Below are 25745 nucleotides of genomic sequence, written 5' to 3' on the forward strand. Positions count from 1 at the left end.
GTATATATGGAGAACCTGGTGAAATCCCCTCTTCATCACAACAGTTAAAACTGCAGGTGCCCTGCCCTCTTTTAAATCTGGTCACAGTACAGCTGCAGTATAGCTCCTGCAGCTTTAACTGTTGTGATAAAGAGGGAATTTCACCAGGTGCGACATGCATAGAAATGACACCTGCTGAAATTCCCTTTTCTATGTAACTGTTAAAGATACTGGAGCCCTGTCCTCCGTTTCATATGGTCACCCTATGTTAGGCATCCAAGACCAATGCAATTCAAATGGGAGAAAGAGGATGGGAGTTGAAATTACAAAACCAGAAGGAAATGCAAACACACACACACACACACACACAGAGAGAGAGAGAGATCCAGCTATATCAAAACCTTCTGCTGATACAAAACAATAGACATGTCTTATTGTGTGCAAATAATAATGCATATGAATGATGGGAAAAGTGAAAGAAGGCATCATTAAAAAAAGGAAGTGGACTTGACCTTTATACGATTAGGTTTTGACATCAGACCAATTGTGTTTACATGTAGCCATTATAAACTTTTACTATCAGTAAGACTTTTTGTGATAGCTGCCCGGGGTGGAGGCCTCATTATTTCCTGTGATGTATTCAAAACAGGTGGAGAGAAATACATGTGACAGGTGCGTGTGATGTTGGCTTCCTGCCTGGCAAACCTGTGCTTGGGTTATATGCAGAGATCAGAGTGGAACCCTACTCACTACGTGCAGGGGACTTTGTGGTTTTCCACGTGCAGGGACCTTTGTGTTTTTGTTTTGTATACACAGGCAATTGGTCCATCCAGCCTCGTACTGTGTACTCTGAGTGCAGTGGCTTTCTGCAGAGTCTCAGACAAAGACGGGGGGTGTCTTTCCCATCAGCTGCTTCCTGATCCTTTCAACTGGAGCTGCTGCCAGGGATTAAACCTGAGACCTTCTGCAGGCAAACATGAGCTCCGCCGCTGAACTGGGGCCCTTCCTTTCTCCGCCCCCACTTGCACTCTCATCTTGTACAGTCCAAAACACAGGTTTGCCACCTCCGGGAGATCTAGGCCTTTGTATTGGTCTTTTTTTTAAAAAAGATGAAGGGCCTCCAATATATGTTCACCCCACTTGTCCGTCTACCCCATCATGCAATGTGATTTGTTGAAAAATTCCTATTACCACACCCATCCATCCCTTTCCACCTCTCTTGCTTCTAGGTTGGAGGGGTGAAGCAGAGAAAACTGATAGTCCTCCAAGGGGTCATTTCGGTCAGGGCCTCTGAATCTTGATCCCTAATTATTATTATTATTATTATTATTATTATTATTATTATTATTATTATTATTTATTTATATAGCACCATCAATATACAGTCAACTGAATCAAATGCATTAATAATTACAAGTTTTCACCACCATTTAGACATTTCCGTGCCATTCTGCTCCAGGAAGTATTTTGCAGGAATGCCGAAATGGTGCAACCACAAACGGCCCGAAAAAGTGAAATTATGCAACACAGGTTTCTGTGATCTGTTTTCTCCTATTCAAGCTTGCTCATCCTTGCGTGCAGGGCTGTCATCATTCATTTATATCTAGCCAGGATCATACCCTAATTAAGCTGGGTCATACATAAATAATTGACTCATTTTGCTTTAGGCAAAAAAGTAAAGACTGAGATATAAGTGCAAGATGAGATCAGTTCATACAGCACCTTCACAGTTATCACTGCTTTTGTGAAGGCCTATTTGAACTTTCCCCCAAACGTCCCACAAAAAACGGGGAATACATTTTGTTTTACCTATTTAAACTATTTATTTATTTATTTATTTATTTATTTATTTATTTATTTAAAACATTTATATCCCGCCCTACATCATTAAGATCTCAGGGCGGCATACAGATAAAAGCACACAGTATAAAACAGTAAATATACACAACTATGGAATGTCTAAATTGTGTCAGGCCTGTACAACTTAATCTCGGACTCTCAAAGCTCCAACTCAGCTATGGTGATCCAGCAGAATACCATAGTCTGCAAAAATAGGTGGTTTGTCAAACCCCTGGCAAAGCATATAAGAAGCTCCCCTATACCAAGTCAGACTATTGGCCCATCTTCCTTCAGCATTGTCTAACTAGGGATGGACAACTTCCCCCCCCCCCCCACACTCGCAATTTGTTTTATTTATTTAATTTATTTATTATAGCACTTTTATCCCGCCCTTTAGCGAAAAAAGGCTCTCAAGGCGGCTTACAAAAATATTTCTTAAGAAATATCCTGCCCACAGGATTATAGTCTAAAAAACATGACACATAAAGAAAGGGGATTGGGAGAGAGTCCGGGGTGGTGTGGAGGAGAGAAAGCAAATTCAGGCACGAGGTCCTTAGTTGCAAAGTCCAACAGCCGTTTCCTCTCCTTCTAATAGCCTCATACATATCAAGGCACGATGGAGAGGAAGGAGGGGGCTCTCAGCTGGGAGAGATGGAGGGAGGGGGGGTCTCAGCTGGAGATGGACCCAGGCATGATGGAGAGGTGTCTGGCTACCACTTCCTTTCCCACTGATGGCCTCAGCAGCGACAGTTGGTAGCAGAAGGGAGGGAGGCTCTCAGCTGGAGATGGATCCAGGCACAATTTTTTGTTACCATCAAAAACAACAACAACAACAACAATAATAATAATAATAATAATAATAATAATAATAATAATAATAATGGCTTATGGCCCTCCAAATGTTTTGGCCTACAACTCCCATAAGCCATAGTCAGCAGAGCATATGTTGAGGATTGATGGGAGTTGTAGGCCAAAATATCTGGAGTTGCCCACCCCTAATCTAGACTGATTGGCAGTGGCACTCCAGGGTTTCAGAAGACAGCATTTCTCAGCCCTACTTGGGATTGAGCCTGGAATATTTTGCATGCAAAGCACATGCTCTCCCACTCACCTATGGCTCTTCCCACCAGGCATAGATAGCCAGCTGTTTTGGGGTCACAGGTTGTGCAGGTCTGCTTTATGTGATGACTTATTTGTCTCCATTGTACATCTATTACACTACTGCATATAATGACAGTGTTAAAATCCGTAAAGCAACATGAATACATGTAACATGGGATCCTTATTGTTGTCCCACGCAGCCTTAATGAGATTTAGGAAATCTAAGTCAAAAGGCATCCGGTCCTAAAATGAAGCTAGACAACCATTTAGAGATGAACACCCTAATACCCAAGCACATTTATTTGGGATTCATTCCCACTGATTTTAACAAGTCAGGTTATTTTCAAGTTAATTGGGTTTAGGATTGCAGCTTGCGAATAAAATGTACAAACGCAGGCGATTAACGTGAGCATACACATCCCACGATGGTTTTTCATGAGGGTTTTTGCAGTGAGTTCGTCTGTAGGATGGATTGAATTAGGGCAAAGCTGTATTGTGAAGTTGCTGTGCCTGACAAAATGCAAATTTGCTACCTCCAGTATCCGAGGCAGTAAGCCTGTGTGTGCACCAGTTGCTGGGGAACATGGGCGGGAGGGTGCTGTTGCACCATATCCTGCTTTGTTGGTCCCTGGTCAACCACTGTGTGAACAGAGTGCTGGACTAGATGGACCCTCGGTCTGATCCAGCATCAGGGCTCTTCTTATATTCTTAAACCCCCTGGGCAATGCATATATTAAATCCCACACACAATTATGCTCCTCTGAGGGCAGGACATGTTGCAGTCATTAGCCTCAATCAGGATCAGGCCGCCAAAGACAAGACAAGTTATGAGGAGCCTTTGTTCCTGCACTGTAAAAGATGAAGCCTTTAGATCCCACCGGGCTAATGGCCGGATGCTGCACGTTTCTTTCTTTTCCTCAGGTGGCCACGGGGCGTTTGCCACCAATCTTTGGTTTTGTAAGACGGGCTGGAGCAAGCCACCATGGAGAGATGCTGAAAGCCTTCACACATTGAGAACTCCGTGGGGTTATTACCCCTTTCTGGCACTATGCCTTCTGTCCTCACCTTGAATGAAAGATATATTGAAATGCAAAATAATTGTCAAGTGCTGTGCCGGGTAACCTTGGGGTTCCTTGGATGCCTCTCAGGGCTTCGCCAATGAGAAGATAATAATGGAGTAGCTTCCTTGAAAAACAGCTTGCCCATCACTAACATTCTTCCCCTGGAAAGTACAGCCATAAGGGAACACTGGGTGTGTTCTCAGGGTTCCCTCTCAATTCATGCATGACTACAGTAAAGCCCCAGAGGTTGGGCGGGGCCCTCGCTGGACTAAGAGAGTCTCTTTGAACGCGCCACAGAATCCCTTGAAATGCACAGAAGGTCTGTGGGGACATGGGCAGGGGGGTGCTGTTGCACCATGTCCTGCTTGCTCATCCCTAGCCGATGGCTGGTTGGCCACTGTGTGAACAGAGCGCTAGACTAGATGGACCCTTGGTCTGAGCCAAGTGGATGAGGAAAAGGTTCCCTGACAGAGGAGCACTTGAAAACGGCTGGCTTTAGAGACACAGGAAATGCAAAGCTCCCGCTAATGTGGCGTTCAGAGCAAAGAACACAAGGAGCAGGATGAGGCACAATTGTGAAGGAAGCATCTGCTCACTAGGCCCTGGGTTGGGACATACCAGCTCCCTTCACATGTTGCTCACATGAAGCAGGGCCATGCAACGTCCACATGTTGAGGGTGGATATTGAGGGGAGGGCTGGGGAATTGTGCAATGCTAAGGGTGTGGTCAGCAGCAAGGCCCTGCTTCTCTTTCAATGTATGGATCCCCTTCACTTGAGTAATGCATAAAAGGCGCTTCGGTGTTGACAGCAACTTCGCCCAGAGAGCTTAAGATATGGGGCGGTATATAAATGTAATAAATAAATATATCAGCTAGAACTCGGAGTTAATAGGCTGGTTCACATGATCAAATAGTCCACCGTGGCATATTTAAGCCGGTGAGCTGCAGTGTGTGTGGGCGACCATTATGAATAGTCAAGCCGCAATCGCTGCTTGGCATGCTGTCCCAACCTGGTGGGGGTGGGTTGTGAAAGGGTTAAACAACTGTCACATAACTTGTGGCTTGCATTAGGGTTTTATTTAAGCCACAGTGATCATGCAAACCAGGTCACTAACTGTCCTAAACCCGCTATACGCTTCTATTTTTCCTGGATGCAATGCCAACCTGGACAGATACGCAGAGCTTTTAAACCCAGTGTGACCCTTTTTAGTTATCTGTATTATGCGAGGTGGGCGGTGGGAGAGGGCATACAGAACATTTGCTCAGTTACAATATACCATCCCTTAGAGATGGTACTTATCTAAAGATAAACAGATGGATTTCTTTGATGTCAATTACACATTGGATAAACTAATTCCGACCCTAAATTTGTATCTGGATCATACCCCTATGCCTAAGTAAGAAGCAACTACATCAACGCCAGATGCCAGAGCTTGGAATGCCAAAACCAGGCAAAAAATATCTATTTTGGGGGGAATTTGCCAGCATTCCTACCTTCACTGAGAAAGAACGGAAACAACAGAGCTGTGCCCACATGAGAGAAACTCCTATGATTGTGGTTTCACATGGATGCTTGAAATACTCAAGAGCAGCCTTCTCCAACCTGGTGCCCTCTGAGTGTTTTGGATTTCAACTCCCATCAGCCCCAGCTGGTCAGAAATGCTGGGAGTTATAGTCCAAATTATTGAAAGTGTTACCAGGTTGGGTAAACTGTTTTAGACGTTCTGGGTGAAAGCCTGGTGCTGTGTCTAACCACAGGAGCTATACGCTGAGAATAATTACTGTTCATTATACAGTAATGAAGGTTCATTAATGTTAAATGAGCATTTTCATAATAACGTCAAGAGATTTAGCTTCAACGAAACCCTTACCTGTGTGTGTCCTCCGGTGAGCCTTCAGGTGGGAACTTTTTGTGTACACCTTATTGCATCCTTCAAAATCACACCGATGGATACGGCGCTTTCTAGAGTCAGGGGATTCTGACCTTCTCTGGCGTCTTGTGCTCTCAATACTAAATGGTGAAATTGAACTGTGAAGCAGAAACAAAACAGGGGGTTAGACTGTCTGTGATCTTTGGTACTGGAGGAAGTCAAATATATTCATGGCAAGTGACAAAGAGTATTTTGTTGTTGTTTTTAAAAAATGAATTAAGATCACAAGAAACTGTCACTAAATCTTGATCTTCACAGCATAGTAAAAATACCACTTCTTAACAGATCTCTGTTTATCAAACTCAATAGGCATGGAAACTAGTTTTGTGGATAGGAACTCCCATAATCCAAAGAAGCCCTGCATAACTTGTGACCCACAAAGTCAAACTCAAACTAGCAACTATTGGCCCACTAGGGAACCGATAAAGCTCCTGATTTTGCTGCTGACCTGGATTTGCAAAAACCAGGATGGGGAAGTTAAGTATGCCGCAGTTCACAATGCATGGCTGGTGGACTGTGGTCAGTTCAGTAGATCACAAGTTGTGCAGGCCTGCTCTGGAGGCTGATCAAAACTTTTATTTATTTCATTTATAAATTTATGAAACCGCTTTCAGCATCCCCCTGCCCCAAGGTGACTTACACTTAAAACTAGGGTGCCATCCATAGGAAGCCCCCAAACTCGGAGGTTCTCGAGATTCCTATGCCCTGCTGGGCTGAAGAAGGCAGGGTGAGAGGAGTGATGAAGGTGATCTTTGGCTCCCTGTCCTCTGATCTTTGGGTTTTTGTTTTTCACTAGATGGGCTGAAGCAGGCGCTTCAATGTGGGAGGAAAGGAGGGTGGAGGAGGCTTGCGATAAAATGTATTCCGGCCTCTCCCGTCCCCACCCACTAGAATGCCCCCTTTCCCTGCCCCCAAGTTTTATTTTCTGACCTTTGAGATGCAGCTGGTGCAGTTCTCTTCACACCGGCTGTGAGGGGATGAATCTCCAACGCCCCCCTTTCCGAAGTTGGACCACTGTATCCAACACCTCAGAGGGTGGAAACTGAGCCATCCTATGGTCCCTGGGAGACCCATCCAGGGACCATAGGATTGCTCTCCTCAAAACTAAACGGAAGGTGGTTAAGGCATGGACCACTGTGGACAGATCTCCTTTCTCCAGGAAAGGGGCACAAGTGGCACAGCAATCAAGCTGGACAAACCCACGCACGAGCTTCTCCCTAAAGCAACTCTGTATTTCAAAATCTGGACAGGCATTGAGTGACAGAGATGGAACAAAATCCAATTGTTAACCTCAGGCACTCAGAATGGATTTTCTCTTTTGAGAAATGATGTGTGCAAATCTGATTTTTATGATTTATAGAGATGTAATATTTAGGAGTGGAAGCAACATGAGATAGGAAGGAAAGCAGGAAAAGTAATACTGGATGAGAAATAACATTTGATTCTATCTCAACTCCACATGCCTGTTCATGTAGGATTCAAACAGAAAACCATGTCACTTGAACAAAAAGAGAAGATGTCTTTTTCTTCTTCCTTAGCTTAGGCTTCGTAACTGGTTAAAACTCAGGCTACGAACAAAAGAATTGATCAAAGTGACAGAACTGGTTAGAATAAGACTAGAATTAGGATGCTCTTCACATGTTCCCTCCATGTGTACACTGAATGCAGCCTGGGGTGGGGTGGGGGTCGGGCCTGCAGACTCCCCCCCCCCCCGCCCAATATTACTGACTGCAATCACAAACATCCACTTGCTGAGCAGGACATCTGCAAAGGGGTCTCTATGTGTTCAGGCTTCCACAGAGTTAGAAACCTCAACTGCACCTGTACATGCATAGGGTACCCTTGGTATTTGGTCTCCCCAATGCACACCAAGATGGCCAGTGGACCTGATCCCATCCCTTCCACGTGTTAAATGTGTGCAAGGATGGAATGCATGAAGAGCTCCCCAGAGAGGTTCACCTGGCACCTACATTATACTCTTTCCGACATCAGGTGAAGACCTTTTTATATTCCCAGTATTTTAACATTTTACCATCCTAGTCTTTTAACTTGGGCCATAGTTAGATGGGGTGTTATCCCAAGGATTGCCTCGGGATTGTCCCTGTGCACACGACGCACAGGGGATCCTGCGAGCAGGGAGGGATGATCCCTCCCTTTCCCCAGGATATCGCCCTACACTTCTAGCCCACTTTTTCTGCGGTCTCGAGATGCTCCCAAGACAGCGGAATGTGTATCCAGGCATCGTGGTTTGTCCCGGCTCCTCACAACTAACCACAAGGAGTCGGGAGCTGGCCACGGGGCACAGAGCTCCTCAGGAGCTCTGTGCCCATTGTGGGTGGGGTGGGCGAGGTGTTTTTTTAAAAAAACCAACCTCACCATTTGCGCATGAGCGCCCATGCACTCCGTCCCCTTTAAGAAAAAAAATGGCGGCCTGAGTGGGTGGAGTTAGAATGTCTTAGGAGGGGTGGGAGGAGTGATATATAACGGAATGACTGAGGGGATTGAGAGGAGACTTTTAGGTACTTTTTGAGTCTTTAGCCTTTAGTGCTTTAGCTCTCTGTGTGTAGAGTACTATTGTTCTGGAGAGTTTGAGGATCAGTGTATAGAGGGGTGCCTTTTGAGTGTGGTGTGCATATAGTCAGTTGATGTATATTAAACAATACTGATAATAAAGAAAGCTCAAGATTGATTGCGTGAGAGAAAGGAAAGCGCGAATGTGAAGAGAGAAAGGATTGGATGAGAGGTTTTAAAACGGTTTTGAAAAGTTTTATTTTGAAACAAAGTTTGTGAACCTTAAAATAAATTTTTATTCAGTTTGTTTTAATTACCACAAAAATCCCACGTGTTTCTTTGGCATTTATCATCTGCAGTTATATACATTTAACACCCACTCTGACATTAAATCACCATCAGCACATTTAATTCACAGTGCTTTGATTTATTACTGAAATCCTTCCAATTTAACCCCTTTCGCCACATAGTTTGGAGAAAGGCAGTGTTTGTCCCTCGCCTCAGGCTCCTCAAGTGGTGGGGTTTAGCTTGAGCAGGGAATATCCGCGGCCAGGCCTGTTGTTCAGAGCCTGTGTTGTCACACACCTCCCTCCGACCCCCTCGTCTAGCTGAATCCTTGCGGTTTAAAATCAATATTTTAAATCTCTGTATTGCTGTTCACTTTTATTCTGGTTGTACTTTTATATTGTGGTTTAAATTTTCTACCTAAATTGTATTTTATGGTTTTAATTTTTGCGAACCGCCCAGAGAGTTTCAGCTATTGGGCGGTATACAAATACAGTAAATAAATAAACAGATAAATATGAAGAGGGCTGCCACCACCATCTTCATCCCTTCTGTCCACCATAATTCCTGGTAAATCAAAATATATTCTATCATGACATTGAGAATTTCCCTGCCACCTTTCCTCTTTCATTGGCTGCTATATGAGGGAGGGTGGAGAAATTCTCCATGCAATGATTTTGTACGTTATTTATTTTCTAGCAACTATGGAGAAAATAAGAAGGGAATGAAACAGGGCTGCTACTGTCAGCAGAAGCCATGCAATCTCCCAATAAGTTCAGGCTTATTCTTATCCGATTTGTCAGTTTGATAAATTTATTTGTTCCTTGCATGACTTAACTAGTTACTAACCTTGGGGAGTGCTTCCCGGATGATTTATATCTGGGCAAAAGTGAACATTTTAAAGATAACCTCCATGTCCTTGGCTTTTAAGTTCCACTTTAGATAGCCTAATAGCATATATGGAAGATGTAATAGTAAATGATAGCCTATAATTTCCTTTATAGTTGTTATTACCTTCAGCCAGAACGGTTTTATCTTTCACGCTACTGCCACAAACGGGTATTGTTTGCGTTCCTTGCATCACATTCTCGGCTTCTTCCATAAAAACTTGGATTACGCCCTTTTCAGTGTAGCTGGCAATAAGCGCCATTCACATAACGTTTTTTAAAAGCTGGCCCAAATTTGAGTGTTTTACAGTGCAATCCTATGCATGCTTATTCAGAAGTAAAGCCCCATGTGTTCAATGGGGATTGCTCTCAGGAGAGTGTGCACTGGATTGCAGCCTAACACTTAGGGAGGATACAGAAGTGCTTAACACTGGCAGCAAACTGATTATCTTTCCGGTTCCTGAAGGAAAATCAAGCAGAGTGAATGATTCTATAGGACTTCCAAGCAGAGTGAATGATTCTATATCTGAGTTGCCAGCTTTTTTTTTTATTATTGCTCCTACCCCTGTGCCTTGAAGGCATGTCAAAATCAAGCATGCAAATCCTTTCCCATCAGTTCAACTCCATGCCAGGGAAATTTCTACATGTTGGCCTGCGACAAAGGAACTGGAGCAGAGCCAGGGAAGAAAACAGCCGCAGGCCCTATTTTAGTTGTTGGTGGCAGGAAAGGAAGCCACAGTTAGTGGCCAGTGGACAATCTCTGGAATGATAGGAAGGAGGACACACAAGGTTGGCTGTAACATGAGGACCCTCAGGCAGGAGTGGAGGTTGGATTTGGTTATTGTTATATCTGAGATTTTTTTGGATCCTGGGGATAAGATGCGAGACCTTATGATGCAAAACAGGGCTCTCTGTTTCTCCCACCCAGCTTCAAAGTCTAGTGTAAGAAGCCCATGTGATAGAGCAGCTGTCCACAACCTAGTGCACTCCATGTGCATTGGACTACAATGCCCATCTTTTCCAGCCAGCATAACCAGCTTCTCTGCCTCGTTTGCAGGTTCAGAGATATGTCTCTCTTAAGCTGCACAGCATACACTGTGCTCAACATGGGGGGGGGGTGTCGCCGTTTCCCCAGACAATCTCAGAATTATCAGTTGTTGAATGTGATGCTATCAAGGTTAATCCAGAGCTACCTGAGGCACAGGGTAAGATGCCCCCCACCCCAGTTCCAAGTACAGAAGCAGATGAGACCAGCAGTTGATTCCTAATTCAACAGTGATTACGGAGCAGAATTTTCTGAAGGCAACAGGGGCCAGCAGGCTAAATTTGTGGTTCAACATCCCCCACCCACATTCTACAAAACCTTTCTACTGCTTCCTAACTGAGCCTCCAGCATCTGCCATGTGAGCCATCTACCTCAGTCTACCAAATAGCTGGCCTGGTGTCTACATCAAAGTGCTGGTATTAACATTTAAAGCCCTAAATGGCTTGGGGCCAGGCTATCTGAAGGAACGCCTCCTCCCATATGTACCTGCCCAGACCCTAAGGTCATCCTCACGGGTCCTTCTCCGTGAGCCCCTGCCAAAGGAAGTGAGGCAGGTGGCTACCAGGAGGAGGGCCTTCTCTGCTGTGGCACCCCGGCTTTGGAATGAGCTCCCTAAGGAGGTTCGCCTGGCACCTACACTATATTCTTTCAGACGCCAGGTGAAGACCTTCTATTCTCTCAGCATTTTAACAGTCTATAAATTTAAATTTAACGTTGCTGTTTTAAATTAGTATTTTAAATTTGTATTTCTGCACTGCTGCTGATTTTATCCTGGTTGTGCTTTTATATTGTATTTCATATCATGTTTTTATACTGTTTGTTTTATACTTTGAATGGTTTTAATTTTTTGTGAACCGCCCAGGGAGCTTCGGCTATTGGGCAATAAAAACATATAATTAATTAATTAATTAATTACTTTTTTTTTGAAGCAGACTGCAGATTTGTAGCCATCAAACAGTTTGCCTACCCTGCTGGTCTTCTCTGTCAAAACCAATGCATCTTTTAATTAAATGCAATTATTAAATCTTATTCATCCTGCAGAGGCATTGGAACGAACTATAGGAAAGGACTGGTGTATTAGTTGATTGCTGTCAATGTATTAGTTGATAAAAGGCTGGAAAAATTGGAAAGCAGAGGAGTGGAGGAGAAAAGCCTGGGGCACCATGGCAATGAGCAAAACTGCAGCTTTGGAGGAAAAAACACACACCAGGCCAAGCAGGATCAACTCTACCAGCTGTATATTAGGATGCTGGCAACCATTTATTATTTACTATAAGAAACTGAGCCTGAAGAAGCTTTATGGTCATAAGTATTATGGCTGTACAAATTTGGGTCTTTGATATCCTTGATATGTCATTTGATCATTTAACTTTGTAGATGTTACATTACTGAAGATAAAAGGAGTCTACAGAACAACGTATTTGTGCAGCTACATTTGGGAGAAAAACATTCTGAAGGACATGGAGGGGGGAAAAAGTAATGCTTATAAGTTGAGTTCTCATAAATCAAGTTTCCCCCAACCATTTGATACAAGAGACATAATTTGTTTGAGGACTAAAATTGGAGATACAACTCACTCTTACACACACACACACACACACACACACATTAGGGATGTGCTCCGCTTCTCCTCGGACCGGAGAAGCAGGAGCAGATCGGGGGGCTTCACCTCCCCTTAAGGCGGAGGCGAAGAGGATCGGGGGAGCCGCGGAGCGTTGCGGATCGAGGTGAAGGCAGATCCTTCGCCTCGATCCGGAGCTCTGCAAAAAAGGTAAGGGGGGTTTACTTGGCCCTGCTGCTGTCGCTGCCGCCCATGTGGCGACGGCGGCAGGGCCAGGTAAACCCCCCCTCCCTCCTCTCCCTTACCTGCATCCGCCCGCAGTCCCACAGCTGCTTCAACTGAGCCCGAGGACTCAATCAAGAAGACTAGGCCGCAACTAGTGGTTTGCTTTTTTTTCAAGGCACACTTAAGCCTGAGGGCAGGGACTGTCTTTTTTGCTAAGTGTAAGCCGCTCCGAGAGCCTTTTTTGGCTGAGGAGCGGGGTATAAGTATGATAAATAAATAAAATAAATAAAAATACTAGTGTCCCTAGGCACAACACAGTGTAATAAATAGGCTTTGCACTATACTGAAGATTTACATCTAACCACTAGGTGGCAGGAGAGCTCTTCAAAACAGACTGCAGTCCTCTTTCTAGATAACAAAAAGTGGATTCAAAAGCAATGTTATCTTTCTCTTTCTATCAACAGTATCTGTTTTTCTTCCAGCTGGCTTCCCCCCCCCTTTGCTTCTTTTTTTGGAGAGGGGAGGGGGGCATTTTTTGTACAGCCTTTGAAAGTCTTTGGATTTAAGCATACATGGCTGATGCAAATTCTAGGAAAGATGTCAATTACTGCTTTAAAAGCTTGCTCTCAAATTTAAATTACTCTTTGGAATTGTAGATAGAAGTAAATACAAATACAGGGGGTGAGAGAATACAACATTGCCCATCTACTAGTAGAGCTGACCCCAATTCTGGTCCATGCACGGCCAGCCCCACCAATTCTGGTCTGCAAGTGGCCCCTACCGTTCGAGGAATGACAATTTAGCATTTCCGGAGGCAAGCCCTGAAACAAGGAGAAGCACTTGTTTCTGGAAGCAGGCATTTCGGCAGGGCTTCCTATGCAAGCTCCGTCCACCTGCCCCATTTCCGGAAACAAGTGTTTCCGCTCGTTTTGGCTTACCTCTGGAAACACTAAATCTAGGCTGACCATATGAAAAGGAGGACAGGGCTCCTGTATCTTTAACAGTAGCATAGAAAAGGGAATTTCAGCAGGTGTCATTTGTATATATGGAGAACCTGGTGAAATCCCCTCTTCATCACCACAGTTAAAGCTGCAGGAGCTATACTAGAGTGACCAGATTTAAAAGAGGGCAGGGCACCTGCAGCTTTAACTGTTGTGACGAAGAGGAAATTTCACCAGGTTCTCCATATATACAAATAACACCTGCTGAAATACCCTCTACTATGCAACTGCTAAAGATACAGAAGCCCTGTCCTCCTTTCCATATGGTCACCCTAACTAAATCACCATTCCGCCAATGACCGGGGCTGGGTGTGTGTGTGAGTGTTGCTTACCAGAATTGGCAGGGCTGACAGCGCATGCATTGAATTCTTCCCACAGTAATATTAAAGCAAAGTTTATTGGCTTTTTTGGGGGTGGCGAGAAAAACATGTAAATTGTTTTAGGATTAGGGTCTTCAAATATCGGGCCTCTTTTCTTCATGGCTTTTGTTTTAACATAAGGCCTTTTCTGTTTGTTTCCTCTTAAGCCAAAGAAAGACAGACATGTAATGAAGGGTTAGTTCTCGCATTACTCGGAGCAGAAAAGACAGATACATTCCTGTGCGCAATCATATGTACAAGCTTTACCTTTAGCTTCAGCCACAGCCTGTGCAAAAATGTCTAAGTCAGTATAGCCATGCCCAGGGGAGGACAAACAGGGTGACCATGTATCACACTTTACAAAGGACACGTCTTTATTTGAAGGTGCCCTGTATTTGATGGGCTCTCGGGTCTAAACCCAGCTTAAAGTCAAATTACTTAGCACCTAGAGAGAAGCACAAAGGTCATCTGGTCACAGTCTTCCCCACTATGGCCTCATCTACACCAAGCAGGATATTGCACTAAGAAAGCGGTATATAAAAGGCAGGAGCCACACTAAGCAGGATATAGCAGTATGAAAGTGGTATATGGTATGTGTCAAAAGGCCCCAACAGTTGTCAGTGCACCTCAACACCGCTATAAAGCAGTAGTGTAGCTCCTGCATTTTATTTACTGCTTTCATAGTGCTATATCCTGCTTGGTGTAGATTAGGCCTATGTATTGTATGTCTATTTAGTTTCTAGTAAGTATTTCCAAATGTGCATATAGCCCTATGCATATTTTATGCAAATCTCTGTTCTCTTTTGTTCTTATCTCCATTTTTTGGGGGGGGGGCTATGCTTAACTAGCAACCCTAACAACAGGGTAAGACTTCGGAGCCTAAATCCTGATCTCTGTTCAGCAAAATGAGAAGGGCCCCTAAATGCAGCACACAGTTTGAAGTGAAGGAATAAGCATTCCTATCTAAGAAGCCTCCCCCATCTCCCACCCCCATAAGGCCATTACGTCCTGAGTCTAAAATGATCTAACTGCATCACTGCAGACAAATCATGTAACCAGAAGGAAGGAACATACTTTCAGTCTATACCTGGTGGTTAAGGATGGATTAGCCCAGCTTCCCCAACCTAGTACCCTCCAGATGTGTTGCCTGCAACTCCCATCATCCCCAGCCAGCATGCTTGGGCTTGCTTCCAGGCCTAGCCTCATGCACTCCACATATGCTGGGACCATGCACACACACACTGTAAAGACCTTCTCCTGCAGACTGAAGTACGAATGGGTAAAAGCCTGGGTTTCAATATTAAATCCAGGGGAAGCAATTAGTTACTGTGATTCCTTGCTGAGATCCAACAGCATGACTGGCCATATTGACAACTCATTATTCAATAACCTATGATTCCACAGAGGAAAACAAACAGCCTTACACATATTACTTGTGGTACTAGAGGAAAAAAAATCCCAGACAGAAATTTATCACTGTAATTGTAATAAGATCCTGGCTACTATATTCACGTAACATCGTGTTCATTGATTTTGATCTACTGGGTAATGTACACCGTCTGGTACAAATTCTCACTGATATACGTGCCAAAATTGCACAGGACTGAAATAAAAGCCAGCTCTTCAGGCACAGTAGACATATATCCAAGGATATAAATTCTCCAAACTAAGGCTCTGCAATTTATTATCACCCCCTGGTTTGCCTCCAAGATCATGGAACCAATAGAACTACAAAGCTGGGAGGCAGATCATCCATCTTCTTGTCCAACCCCCTGTAGTGAAGCAGGAATAGAACCATAGCTTTGGCTCAATAATTTCAGCTCCTGTAGTGCAGCAAGGAATAGAATCACAAAGCTGAAAGATATATAACAAAGGCCATGTAGCCAACCCTGGGCAAAGGCAGGATTTTGCCATAACGAAGACACTTCCTAATAGAAGCTTATTCTATCTCTTCCTAAAAATCTCTCAGGAAAGAGTTCCACCAAGCTCACATCATTCAAAACTGACACAAGAAAGGACCAAGTGACAAAGTGCAAGACGTGCCTGTAAGGGGAAAACACACACACACCAGAGAATCAGATATGCTAGTTACACTCTAGAGGGAAGGCTAAAAATTAGTCACTCACCTGGTCACCTGTAGTGATTATGATTTGTGCCCAGGCGACCATGCAAAGAAAACATGCTTTTAAAAAACATAACTTTTAGGCCACTAACAATTCATAGAGGCAGTATTCTGTGTTCATGGCTTAAAAAAAAATCTAAAGTAAAATTCTGCACAAAGGTAATCCAAATCCTTTGCCTAGAAAAGACGAATCAGTATCCTGTATAAAATACACAAATTGAAATTCTCTGTGCAAAGGTTCACTTATTCAGTCATACTGGCCTTAGCTAGACCTAAGGTTTATCCCGGGATCGTCATTCATGTAAATGACACACAGGATATCCTGAGAGCAGGCCGGGACGAACCCGGGATAAACCTTAGGTCTAGCTAAGGCCACTAGCTTCTGAGACTTCAGAAGGCACTTTTGGCACAGCGTCAACAATATCTTTGCAGCCATAAGGGCTAAAAAGTTGCTTTTCTTAAAATTTGAGATTTTCTGGAAGCTGTGTGCCCAATACCACATCCTACGCCTTTTCTGTGCTCCTGTGGAACTGCAGTATACACCTAAGCCAAAATATTGATATTCATGGGCAGGTGGTGAGTAAAGATTTGTGGCCTAGGATTTTGTGGACTTATTTGCAAGGCTGCTACAGTCAGTTTTATTCTGTTTTTTATGGCAAAGCACAGTGGGACACCTCTGAATAAAACTATATATAAGCACAAATAACTGTTTTGAACATGGAGGAGTCTCTATAAACATAAAAATTAATCAATAAGGATTGTATGAAGCAGGCTTAAGTTTCCTTATCTTTGTACCTGGAAAGGTCGCCTCCAGCCTTCCTCCTGAGTGACATCTGCCCCTCCAATAATACAGAAATGTCACTTGGAAATGTCCTGAAGATGTTTGCCATTTCCCCCCCACTGCTTTGAAAGTGCGCAAATGTGTTTCCCCTTGTCCATCACAAGTCCGCAGTTTCACCTGTCTGCTATGTACAGTCTGCAGTAGTATATTTGCCTTGTCAATTTTCTTGTAAATTACCTAGACCTCTTTGGCACTTCCCTTGACAAATTAATCAGTATGGGTTGTATGAAGCAGGCCTAAGTTTCTTTCTCTTTGTACCTGGAAAGGTCCCAGTGTCTGAAAGGATATCCTATAGCTTGGGAGACCCCAACTTTTTTTGAGAGAGTGTGATAGGTGCACTTACAAAATGGCTGCTATGGGAAGGCTTGCTCATTCATAAAATGGCTGCCACGGTGGGTATGGCCAGTCACAAACACTCATTTCCCAGAAGGAAAACTGGTGAGAGTAACAAAGCAGGGCTGGGGTTGAGCTCCAAAACATAAAACCACTCTTTTGAACCCAAATAAAGATGGTGCTGGAGAATAGCAGTTCCCTTTCCATCCTGCCAGTTCCCAGTTAAAAAGGGCACAATTCAAAACATCTTCAGAGGTAAAATAAAACCCAGGAGGGGTTAGGGAACCTGGCAGATGCTGAGAGGTAAGTGTGGGACAATTGGTGTCCTTGGGCACCACACTGAAGACCCCAGTGCTAGGAGGAACTGTCAGTAGCAAATGTTTGGCAATTGAGGGAGGAAAGAATTTCTCACCCATAAGCGCTGTGGAGGCAGGAAGTACCGCCACCAGCGCCATGCAAGTGCAAGGATGTGGAATAGATATTTCTCTGGGACAGTTACCCACTTTGCAACCGTGCACAGATGTCCCTGCTTCCCTTCTTTGACAGCCAGCCTGGATGGACTGACAGAACAGGAGCTGAGACAACTATCCATTCACCACCAGCCCACTTACTCACCTGCATTCAATTCTACGCACTCATCTAAATAGAATTTCTGGCTACCAGGGGAGGCGGCAAGCCTGAGAAAGGCCTCGTTCTGAGACTCCGGACAGTCATTCCCAGTCAGAATAGAGATGGACCGGGAGAAACGGACGGCTGCTTTCCCCTGAATAAAGCAGTTTCATACAATCCTGTTCACAGACCTGTGGTTCTTGGCCTAAGAATTCTATTCTGCTGGCATGAAAGGTGGCAGTACAGCTGGGGGTGTTCAGTGAGATCCGACAACATGCCAGCATTTTGTCTGTCTCATGATGACAATTAACTATGTTTAATTTGCACTGGGGACTCCTTTGTTAAACAGCACTGGAATTACGAGTTAACGGTCTTGCTCTTGAATGGGAGATAAATAATTCATGCCTTTTTATTACATGATCAGGGAAATATAAACGAGACCAAGTAAACCGTTATGGGCTTACTCTCTTGCTATAGATGAGGAGGGAGCCGACCGCGATTTCACGTAAAGCCACCTTAAAAGGACCTTGGATGCTTCGATTCACTTCTGGCACAAATTTACCTGTGTTCTCTCATCCCTTAGGAAAGCTCCTTTCAATTTCATTTGGAGCAGGTGCCGAAAGCCCTGAGGGGAAATTGGGTAATGATGTCTTTGTAGGACATTTCAAGTCAGCTCTCTCCAATCTTCTTTTTTTTAAAAAAAATGTCATACTTCTGCTCATTAGGAACATGAGCCTAAGCCTCAAAATATGTACCAAGATTTACGCCTTTTTTTGTCTACATGCCCCATGCCAAAAAACACTTAAACCCCAAAAGCCCTTCCTTCATACCAGACTAGCATCACTAACACGTAGTTTCTCGTGCTCCTAATGGCCCGTGGACAGGGCCGGTGATATCATAGAGGCCACTCAGGCGGCCGCCTAGAGCGCCAAACTAAGAGGGGCGCCGGGCACAGCACAGCACTCACACGTGTTGGCTGTGAGCCAGCTCGGCCCAAGGATTCAGCTGGGCCTGGGCGGGCGAGATGGCGCCCCGCACCCGCCCAGCCGAAGCAAAGCCAGGGACGCTGGGGTGAGGGTGGGGCGGCTCCACGTTCGGACTTCCGGAACACGCCCAGAAGAGAGAGAGAATGTATGGGTGAATGGGTTGCATGGGGTCTTTGAGTGAATGCATGTGGAGTGAGTGATGCTGAGTGTGTGTGTGCGCGCGCGTGTGTGAGTTGGGGGGGATGATTTGGAGGTGATATTCCTATTAAATAATGCATTTTAGACCCATAGATGTTTCTTTCCAATTTGTTTGCTATAATTGGCATGACGTATTTCTTGCACTTTAAAATAAATTTAGCAGTTTCAAGTTTTGTGCTTCTTATTTTTTCCAGGAAACATGTTCTTAAAAATCAAAGTTGGCATTTTTGGGGGTGGGTGGGTGAAAGTAGCTCACCTTGCCTAGGGCGCAAAATAGTCTGGCACCGGCCCTGCCCGTGGACTTGTATTTTGAATCACCAGCGTGCTTGCTTCTGCATTTGGACTCTTGCATTAGGGTTCCTGGGGCATATAGACAAAAATGCTGACCCTTCTTAATTCCTCATGTCCTGATCTGTATCCCTGTGGAATGTGCCCTGACTTACAAAACCCTGCTCAGTCTCCTGATCACAGTAGTGATTTTTGCTATGAATGAAAGATCACGGGTTCCTAAAGGTTGAACTACTCATTACATCTGAACGTAATGAAGCCGTGATGGCCCTGCTTCCTTGCTGCAAGGGAAGCATCAGGATGAGACCATTTGAATAGGGAGCAACCGAGGAGGGGGTGCTAACATCTTACCCTGCTCATACATTTTCTACTGCAATTCCCTTTCTCAAGCTGCTTGCTCATCCCGTGGGGTTCCAGATCTGTATTTGTGATAATAAACATGTGTCTGAAATACACATGGAGGAGTATGACCTGGGAGTTGTAGAGGGAAGCAGTGGGGACAAAAAGGTTTAAGCAAACTTTTCTCTACACACCTCTTTTCAGGTCCAAGAAATCCTTCAGTGCTGCTTTTCAGAACAGGCAGATGAGATTTCATTACATGCATTCAAGGTACTGTGTAGTTAGAGCCCAAGATTACACAGGATTCTGACCTCCAACCCATGGCTGGACCTATTGCGATCGATATGTATAGACTCCACTTTATAGAATTAATATCTATTTCAATATGATTAAAAACTGTCTTTGATGCCATGATAATCATAGGCATCAGTTATCAGGAGAATTAAAACAAATTTGGGGCATAAAAAAATTTAAATTCAGAATTTAACACGCTGATGATTAGATTCCATTTCTCCCTCTCTCTCTGTTTTGCTTATCACTAATATGATAAATGCGATGCCTGAGAATCGGGACTGCACATTTTGCACTCTGAAAAATTCCACTGTTGCACAGCTTGTTATGATGAAGAATATAAGCTAGAGGGGTATTCAACAATATTCTGCCACTGGGAAGAGAATATTAGGTATTCTGCAATGGAATGAAAACATTTCCCAATCAAACTTTGCCAGATCTACACTGCAGGGCCTATAGATTTTCTGCTCTTTGTAAGAGATAACATGTCTCCTAAGGGACAGGAAAACACATTTACTCTTTATCTTGTCTAACCTCTGCTTTCTTAAATTTTAGAATTTATTCCGGTTATCTGTCGCTGAATACAGAGGTGTTGGTTTGGAGCCAAAGAACAGTGTGTGGAGCCCTCCTGAAATGGGGCTTCTTACACCTGTTCCCACCACAGAGCCTTGCGCCTTGCACTGGCCGACAAAATCACATCACGCCAGTCCTTTTCCAGCTTTGTTGGCTGCCAGTCCAGGTCCGGGCCCGATTCAAAGTGCTGGTATTAACATTTAAAGCCCTAAACGGCTTGGGGCCAGGCTATCTGAAGGAATGCCTCCTCCCATATGTACCTGCCTGGACCCTAAGGTCATCCTCAGGGGTCCTTCTCCGTGAGCCCCTGCCAAAGGAAGTGAGGCAGGTGGCTACCAGGAGCAGGGCCTTCTCTGCTGTGGCACTCCGGCTGTGGAATGAGCTCCCTAAGGAGGTTCGCTTGGCACCTACATCATATTCTTTTAGATGCCAGGTGAAGACCTTTTTATTTTCTCAGCATTTTAACAGTCTATAAATTAATTTTAACTTGGTGTTTTAAATTTATATTTTAAATTTGTCTTTTTGCATTTCTGCGGTTTTTATCTGGTTGAGCTTTTATATTGTATTTTATTTATTTATTTATTTATTTATTACATTTTTATACCGCCCAATAGCCGAAGCTCTCTGGGCGGTTCACAAAAATTAAAACCATAATAAAACAACCAACAGGTTAAAAGCACAAATACAAAATACAGTATAAAAAGCACAACCAGGATAAAACCACGCAGTAAAACTGATATAAGATTAAAATACAGAGTTAGAACAGTAAAATTTAAATTTAAGTTAAAATTAAGTGTTAAAATACTGAGAGAATAAAAAGGTCTTCAGCTGGCGACGAAAGGAGTACAGCGTAGGTGCCAGGTGGACCTCTCTGGGGAGCTCATTCCACAACCGGGGTGCCACAGTGGAGAAAGCTGTTTTATAACTGTTGTTTTATACTTGAATTGTCTTAATTTTGTAAACCGCCCAGAGAGCTTCGGCTATTGGGTGGTATAGAAATGCAATAAATAAATAAATAAATAAATAAATGCTTTTCTTGGTGGGGTCAAGGAACTGTCTAGGATACTGTGTGAGGTGCTGTGATGGGCAACTGGTAAACTTCAGTGACCGCCCCTTGTGTGAGGAGAAGCCATGCAAGGTTCACTTTGTCTCCAAACTAATCTAGAGCTATAAAAAACAAAACACATCCATCATATTTTTAAATAAATAATACATGTTACAGGAAATGGTTTGGTGGATCTATAGAAGAGAAAACAGACATGTGCTTCCAGAGACCTGAGGTTATACCCCATCTGAACAAAAGCAACTTCTTGCACGATGGTGTGCATTCTTAGACAGCCTCCTCACATTGCCCTGGTGATACAAGAGCCACTCTAGAAAGGCTTCTTCCCTCAGTGCAAAGGTAGCGCTAGAGGATCTGGATCACACATAAGGAACCAACTGCGTTTCCCCCCATGCTACACTAGCATTGTCCCATTTTCAGGGAAGAGCAGCAGTACTAGCACAGGAAGGAGCTACAGCAGCCTTCCCCAACCTGGTGTGTTCCAGATGAGTTGTACTACAACCCCCAGCATCCCCAGCCAGCTCCTCCGTCATAGTCCAGGACTTCTGACATTATGTTCATGGTGTAGCAAGGAACCATTGCAGAGCCCCCTAAACTGTGGATCTGATATATGCATAAGGCCATAAATAGGCTGCGACATACAAAAGACTATATTGAATGGTCCAGATGATTTAATAGGGTGACCAACTGTCAGGATTTCCCCGGATTTGTCCTGGTTTTTGTTCTTTCCATGGTGTCCATGGGGGATTTTCTATAATTTTCGATAATGTCCTGGAATGACACACCTTCCTCTTTAAGGCTGCCATTAGCATGGCAGGAGGGAAATGACATGCTTTCTTTAGGCACATCATTCCCCCACCCCGAGCTCCAGTTGAGGTCTTAAAGGGGAAAGTGGGTCATTCCTGGACATTATAGAAAAGGCCCCAATTGGAGTGGATGGTGGTGGTGCAGAATGAAATCCTTTCCCCTCCTCCACTCCAATTGGGTTCTTTAAGGTGGCGGGGAAATAACGTACTTTCTGCAGGACTCAGAAAGCTGCTTCCCCCCCCACACACACTAGGTGTCCTCTTTTTTGGTTTCCCAAATATGGTCACCCTAGATTTAACAACAGTGGTGGTCAATCTTTTTGTCAAGTGGAATGCAGCCCACCATGCCTTTGGTATAGGCTCTGCTTCTATCAGGCAGTATCACAGGGGAGAAAAGGCAGGCAGAAGTGCAGGCCATACTATACTAAAGTGAGGCCTGCAGGTTCTCATGTGCTAGATAGTGATAGGGAAGAATCAAAATTAGGGGTTGGGGGGAGGCTCAGACACTGGATTACTGACATCTGTCCCTAAGATCTATTTTGCTTCAGATCCAAGCTCCCACTGGAGTCTAGCTGCTCTAAAATGGATTTACAGGTGTCCTCTAGCCCCCTATTTTCTCAATACCCCCTATTTTCTCAAACATACAGAAGGCTCCCAAAATACTCCAAGTAGATGCCTGTTGATAATATCCAGGGATGCTAGGAAACATGGGGAATTTAGTTTCCAAGGTTCTTGGTGATTCTAGTCATAAATACAAACATGCAAGAACGCTTTTCAAAACCCTCGACTTCATAAGAGGAAATTGTTTGAATGCTTAGTGTAATTATTTTGTTGCCATTTCAGTTTTCTGAAAACTGAAACTGTGCTGCAGAAAAATAAGAAGCCATAATCACCATTAGTGAGCAGTTTTCCAGCCCCATATTTAATAATTTAAAACAATGTTTTGTTGCACTGATAGAGCAAAGGACCAGACTCTCCGTAATTTTTTTAGGTTAAAGGGTAGCAGCCCTAGGACTGAATTTTAAATGTGAGATACAACAGTCGAGCAGAAATAAATTAAAATAAGGCCAGTTAAATTTCATTTGGTAATTAATATTTTGACTCTAGGTGGCACTACAGTCTTTAGTTTGCCTTGCTGTAATCCAGTCTTTGGCCTTTGTTCTTCCTTCCAAAGGTAATTCCACACTTCTTTCTTTCTCCTCAAGATACAGACCTCACAGACCTGCACAGTGGGGGAAATATTACTGCAGAGCTATCAGGCCATCCCTGCACGACATCAATGACAAAATTCTTCAATGGGTACAAAATAAGTGGGGATTAAAAGCGGGAAGAGGGAGGGCAAAGGAACATTCCTTCTCATTTTTTGTCAACTTGCTAAGTATTCTCCAGAAGCATTCTTCGTCCCCTACGCGTAAAGCTCTGGAGTAGATAGACAAAGGATTAAAACAAACTGGGGAGAGAGAGAGAGAGAAGGAGGAGGAAAGAAACAAAAAGCAATCTCAATACTAAACAAGAGCCCAGTTGACTGAAGACCTGATGTTAAGAGGTTGTGTCCAAGCTAAAATTCAACTGGACGTTATGTAGATTTAAGAAAATAAATATTGGGCAAAGCATGTCCTTACAGTCGACAAAACGGTAAAAGTTCCCACATGGCAGATAACTACCAAAACTCTGAATATATTCCTTAGAAAGGACCTGTGCCAGTTTTAAGCATGACCACCTGAGGAAAATCTAGAGAGTTCTAAAATGAGAAGGTGGATGTACCGCAGAATGCTAACAGTTAAAGTGTGTGTGTGTGTGTGTGTGTGTGTGTAGGGTTGGGGAGCGGGTTACCAAGTCTGAAGTAAGCGCAGGAAAGGGGGAAGGATGCAAATTTGATTCTATGTGGCAACTTGACAAAAGCAAAATAAATATGGGCTATTAAGAAGAATCTTAACAGAAGCTTGACATTTTGTGATTCAGCATTGCCTTAAAGCAGATGAAATGGTATATTGAAAAAATCATGACAAGAAGTACATCCTACAGTATTTACTCCCTTTTGGTTAGGATAATAAAGCCTACAGTCCAACTTCAGTGCAGCTGTTAAGAGTCACAAATACTATTCATGGATACTGTTCTAAGTCAGAGACTGACTGATAAAAGGAAGAAATTCAAATGAACTGGAAAATGGCACATTCAATTGTTATCTAGTCGTCATTGTATACATTCAGTTTTGAGTCATCAAGTGATGAGAAAATATATGTACATGCATGTGTGAACTAGTCCAAGCAAACATTAAGTTACTGAAGTTTAATTACTATTCATCAGAAGTTCAAGCTGTATCCATATATACATTACAACCACACTTCAGGGATTTCTACTGTGGCATTTGCACATTCTTGACTGAAGACATATACATAAGCATATATTCTCATTATCCTCTGCTGCATAGTCACATGATTCGAACCAATGTTGTTATTAATGTAATAAAGACTAACAGGAATCATCAATAAGGTTCTGCTAAAATATTTAACCACCAGAAGCAATGGATATCCAGGATTATCGTGACAACAACCAAAACTAATAGATTTACACAATGTATAATCCAATAAGAAAAAAGCCGTCCACCACAAGAGCCAGGAGTTAGCAGATGTAACAGGTGCATAACCACATATATATCGTTTGCTGTATACAATCCACCACCTGTCCTCTTCTGTATTATATCAGAACTAAAATGCCCAGCATTAGCCAAGCATTGGTGATTTGGAAAGAAACCTGAACAATCCCCAGGCATAGAAACTATTAGCTGTAATATATATTTATTAACCAAAATATCCTTTTATGCACATAAAAAGAAAATTTAAACCATATTTCTCTAGTTCTATATAGATGGAGCACTGGAATTAGGATTCCTATCTTACAAAGCTACAGATGTAGTCAATCATGGAGAATGAAAATGCTGATTTCTCAGTCTGGGTAGATTCACAAAGCAGTTCTTGGACACCTGAGTGATACAGGAGTCCTTATCAAGGGAAATATTCCTTTGAAGGCAGAGTTTGGGTTCGCATGACACAATAAGCCATGGTGGGTTGTGAGCCTCTTTTGTGTCAAGGAGGCTTATTGTGATGTCAAAACCCATTGTGAATGATTCCACAATGCTGTGTCTTGTTGTTGGATTGTTGAAAGTGGTTTGTTTTCGGGGGGCTTGTTGTGGTCCAAATCCAGGACAAAACTTGTCCCAAGCAGCTACAATGGCAAAAAGCCTGGTCACACTTTGCGATCTTGCTAGTGCTGCCTCCAGCCTCCCTCCTGAGTGATATCTGCCCCTCCACCCATACAGAAATGCCACCGTCGGTAAAGAAGGTGGAGAATTTCAGGAGCTATGTTCACTCTGCTCTAGACTGCAGATATACATTCTATGTGTGGTGGAACGGGTTTGTTTTTCTGTACTGAAAACAAATGCCTTGGAATGTAGCGAATGCTTATTCAAATCTCTTCCAACATGGTTTAGAATATGCTTGTCTTCATAATT

General features: G+C 43.5%; 1 protein-coding gene across 4 annotated transcripts in view; it reads right to left on the reverse strand.

Moving 5' to 3' along the window:
- The window catches only part of KLF12 (KLF transcription factor 12), a 248058-nt gene that overhangs the window by 20457 nt on the left and 201856 nt on the right, over window positions 1-25745 (reverse strand). For all 4 annotated transcript variants that reach the window (XM_063126022.1, XM_063126021.1, XM_063126020.1 and 1 more), the window contains one exon: window positions 5852-6009. In XM_063126022.1, the coding sequence (XP_062982092.1) occupies window positions 5852-6009 (158 nt within the window). The remainder of the gene's footprint in view (window positions 1-5851; window positions 6010-25745) is intronic.

The sequence above is a fragment of the Elgaria multicarinata genome, chromosome 5, assembly GCF_023053635.1.
Source record: "Elgaria multicarinata webbii isolate HBS135686 ecotype San Diego chromosome 5, rElgMul1.1.pri, whole genome shotgun sequence".
Classification (NCBI taxonomy): Eukaryota; Metazoa; Chordata; class Lepidosauria; order Squamata; family Anguidae; genus Elgaria; species Elgaria multicarinata.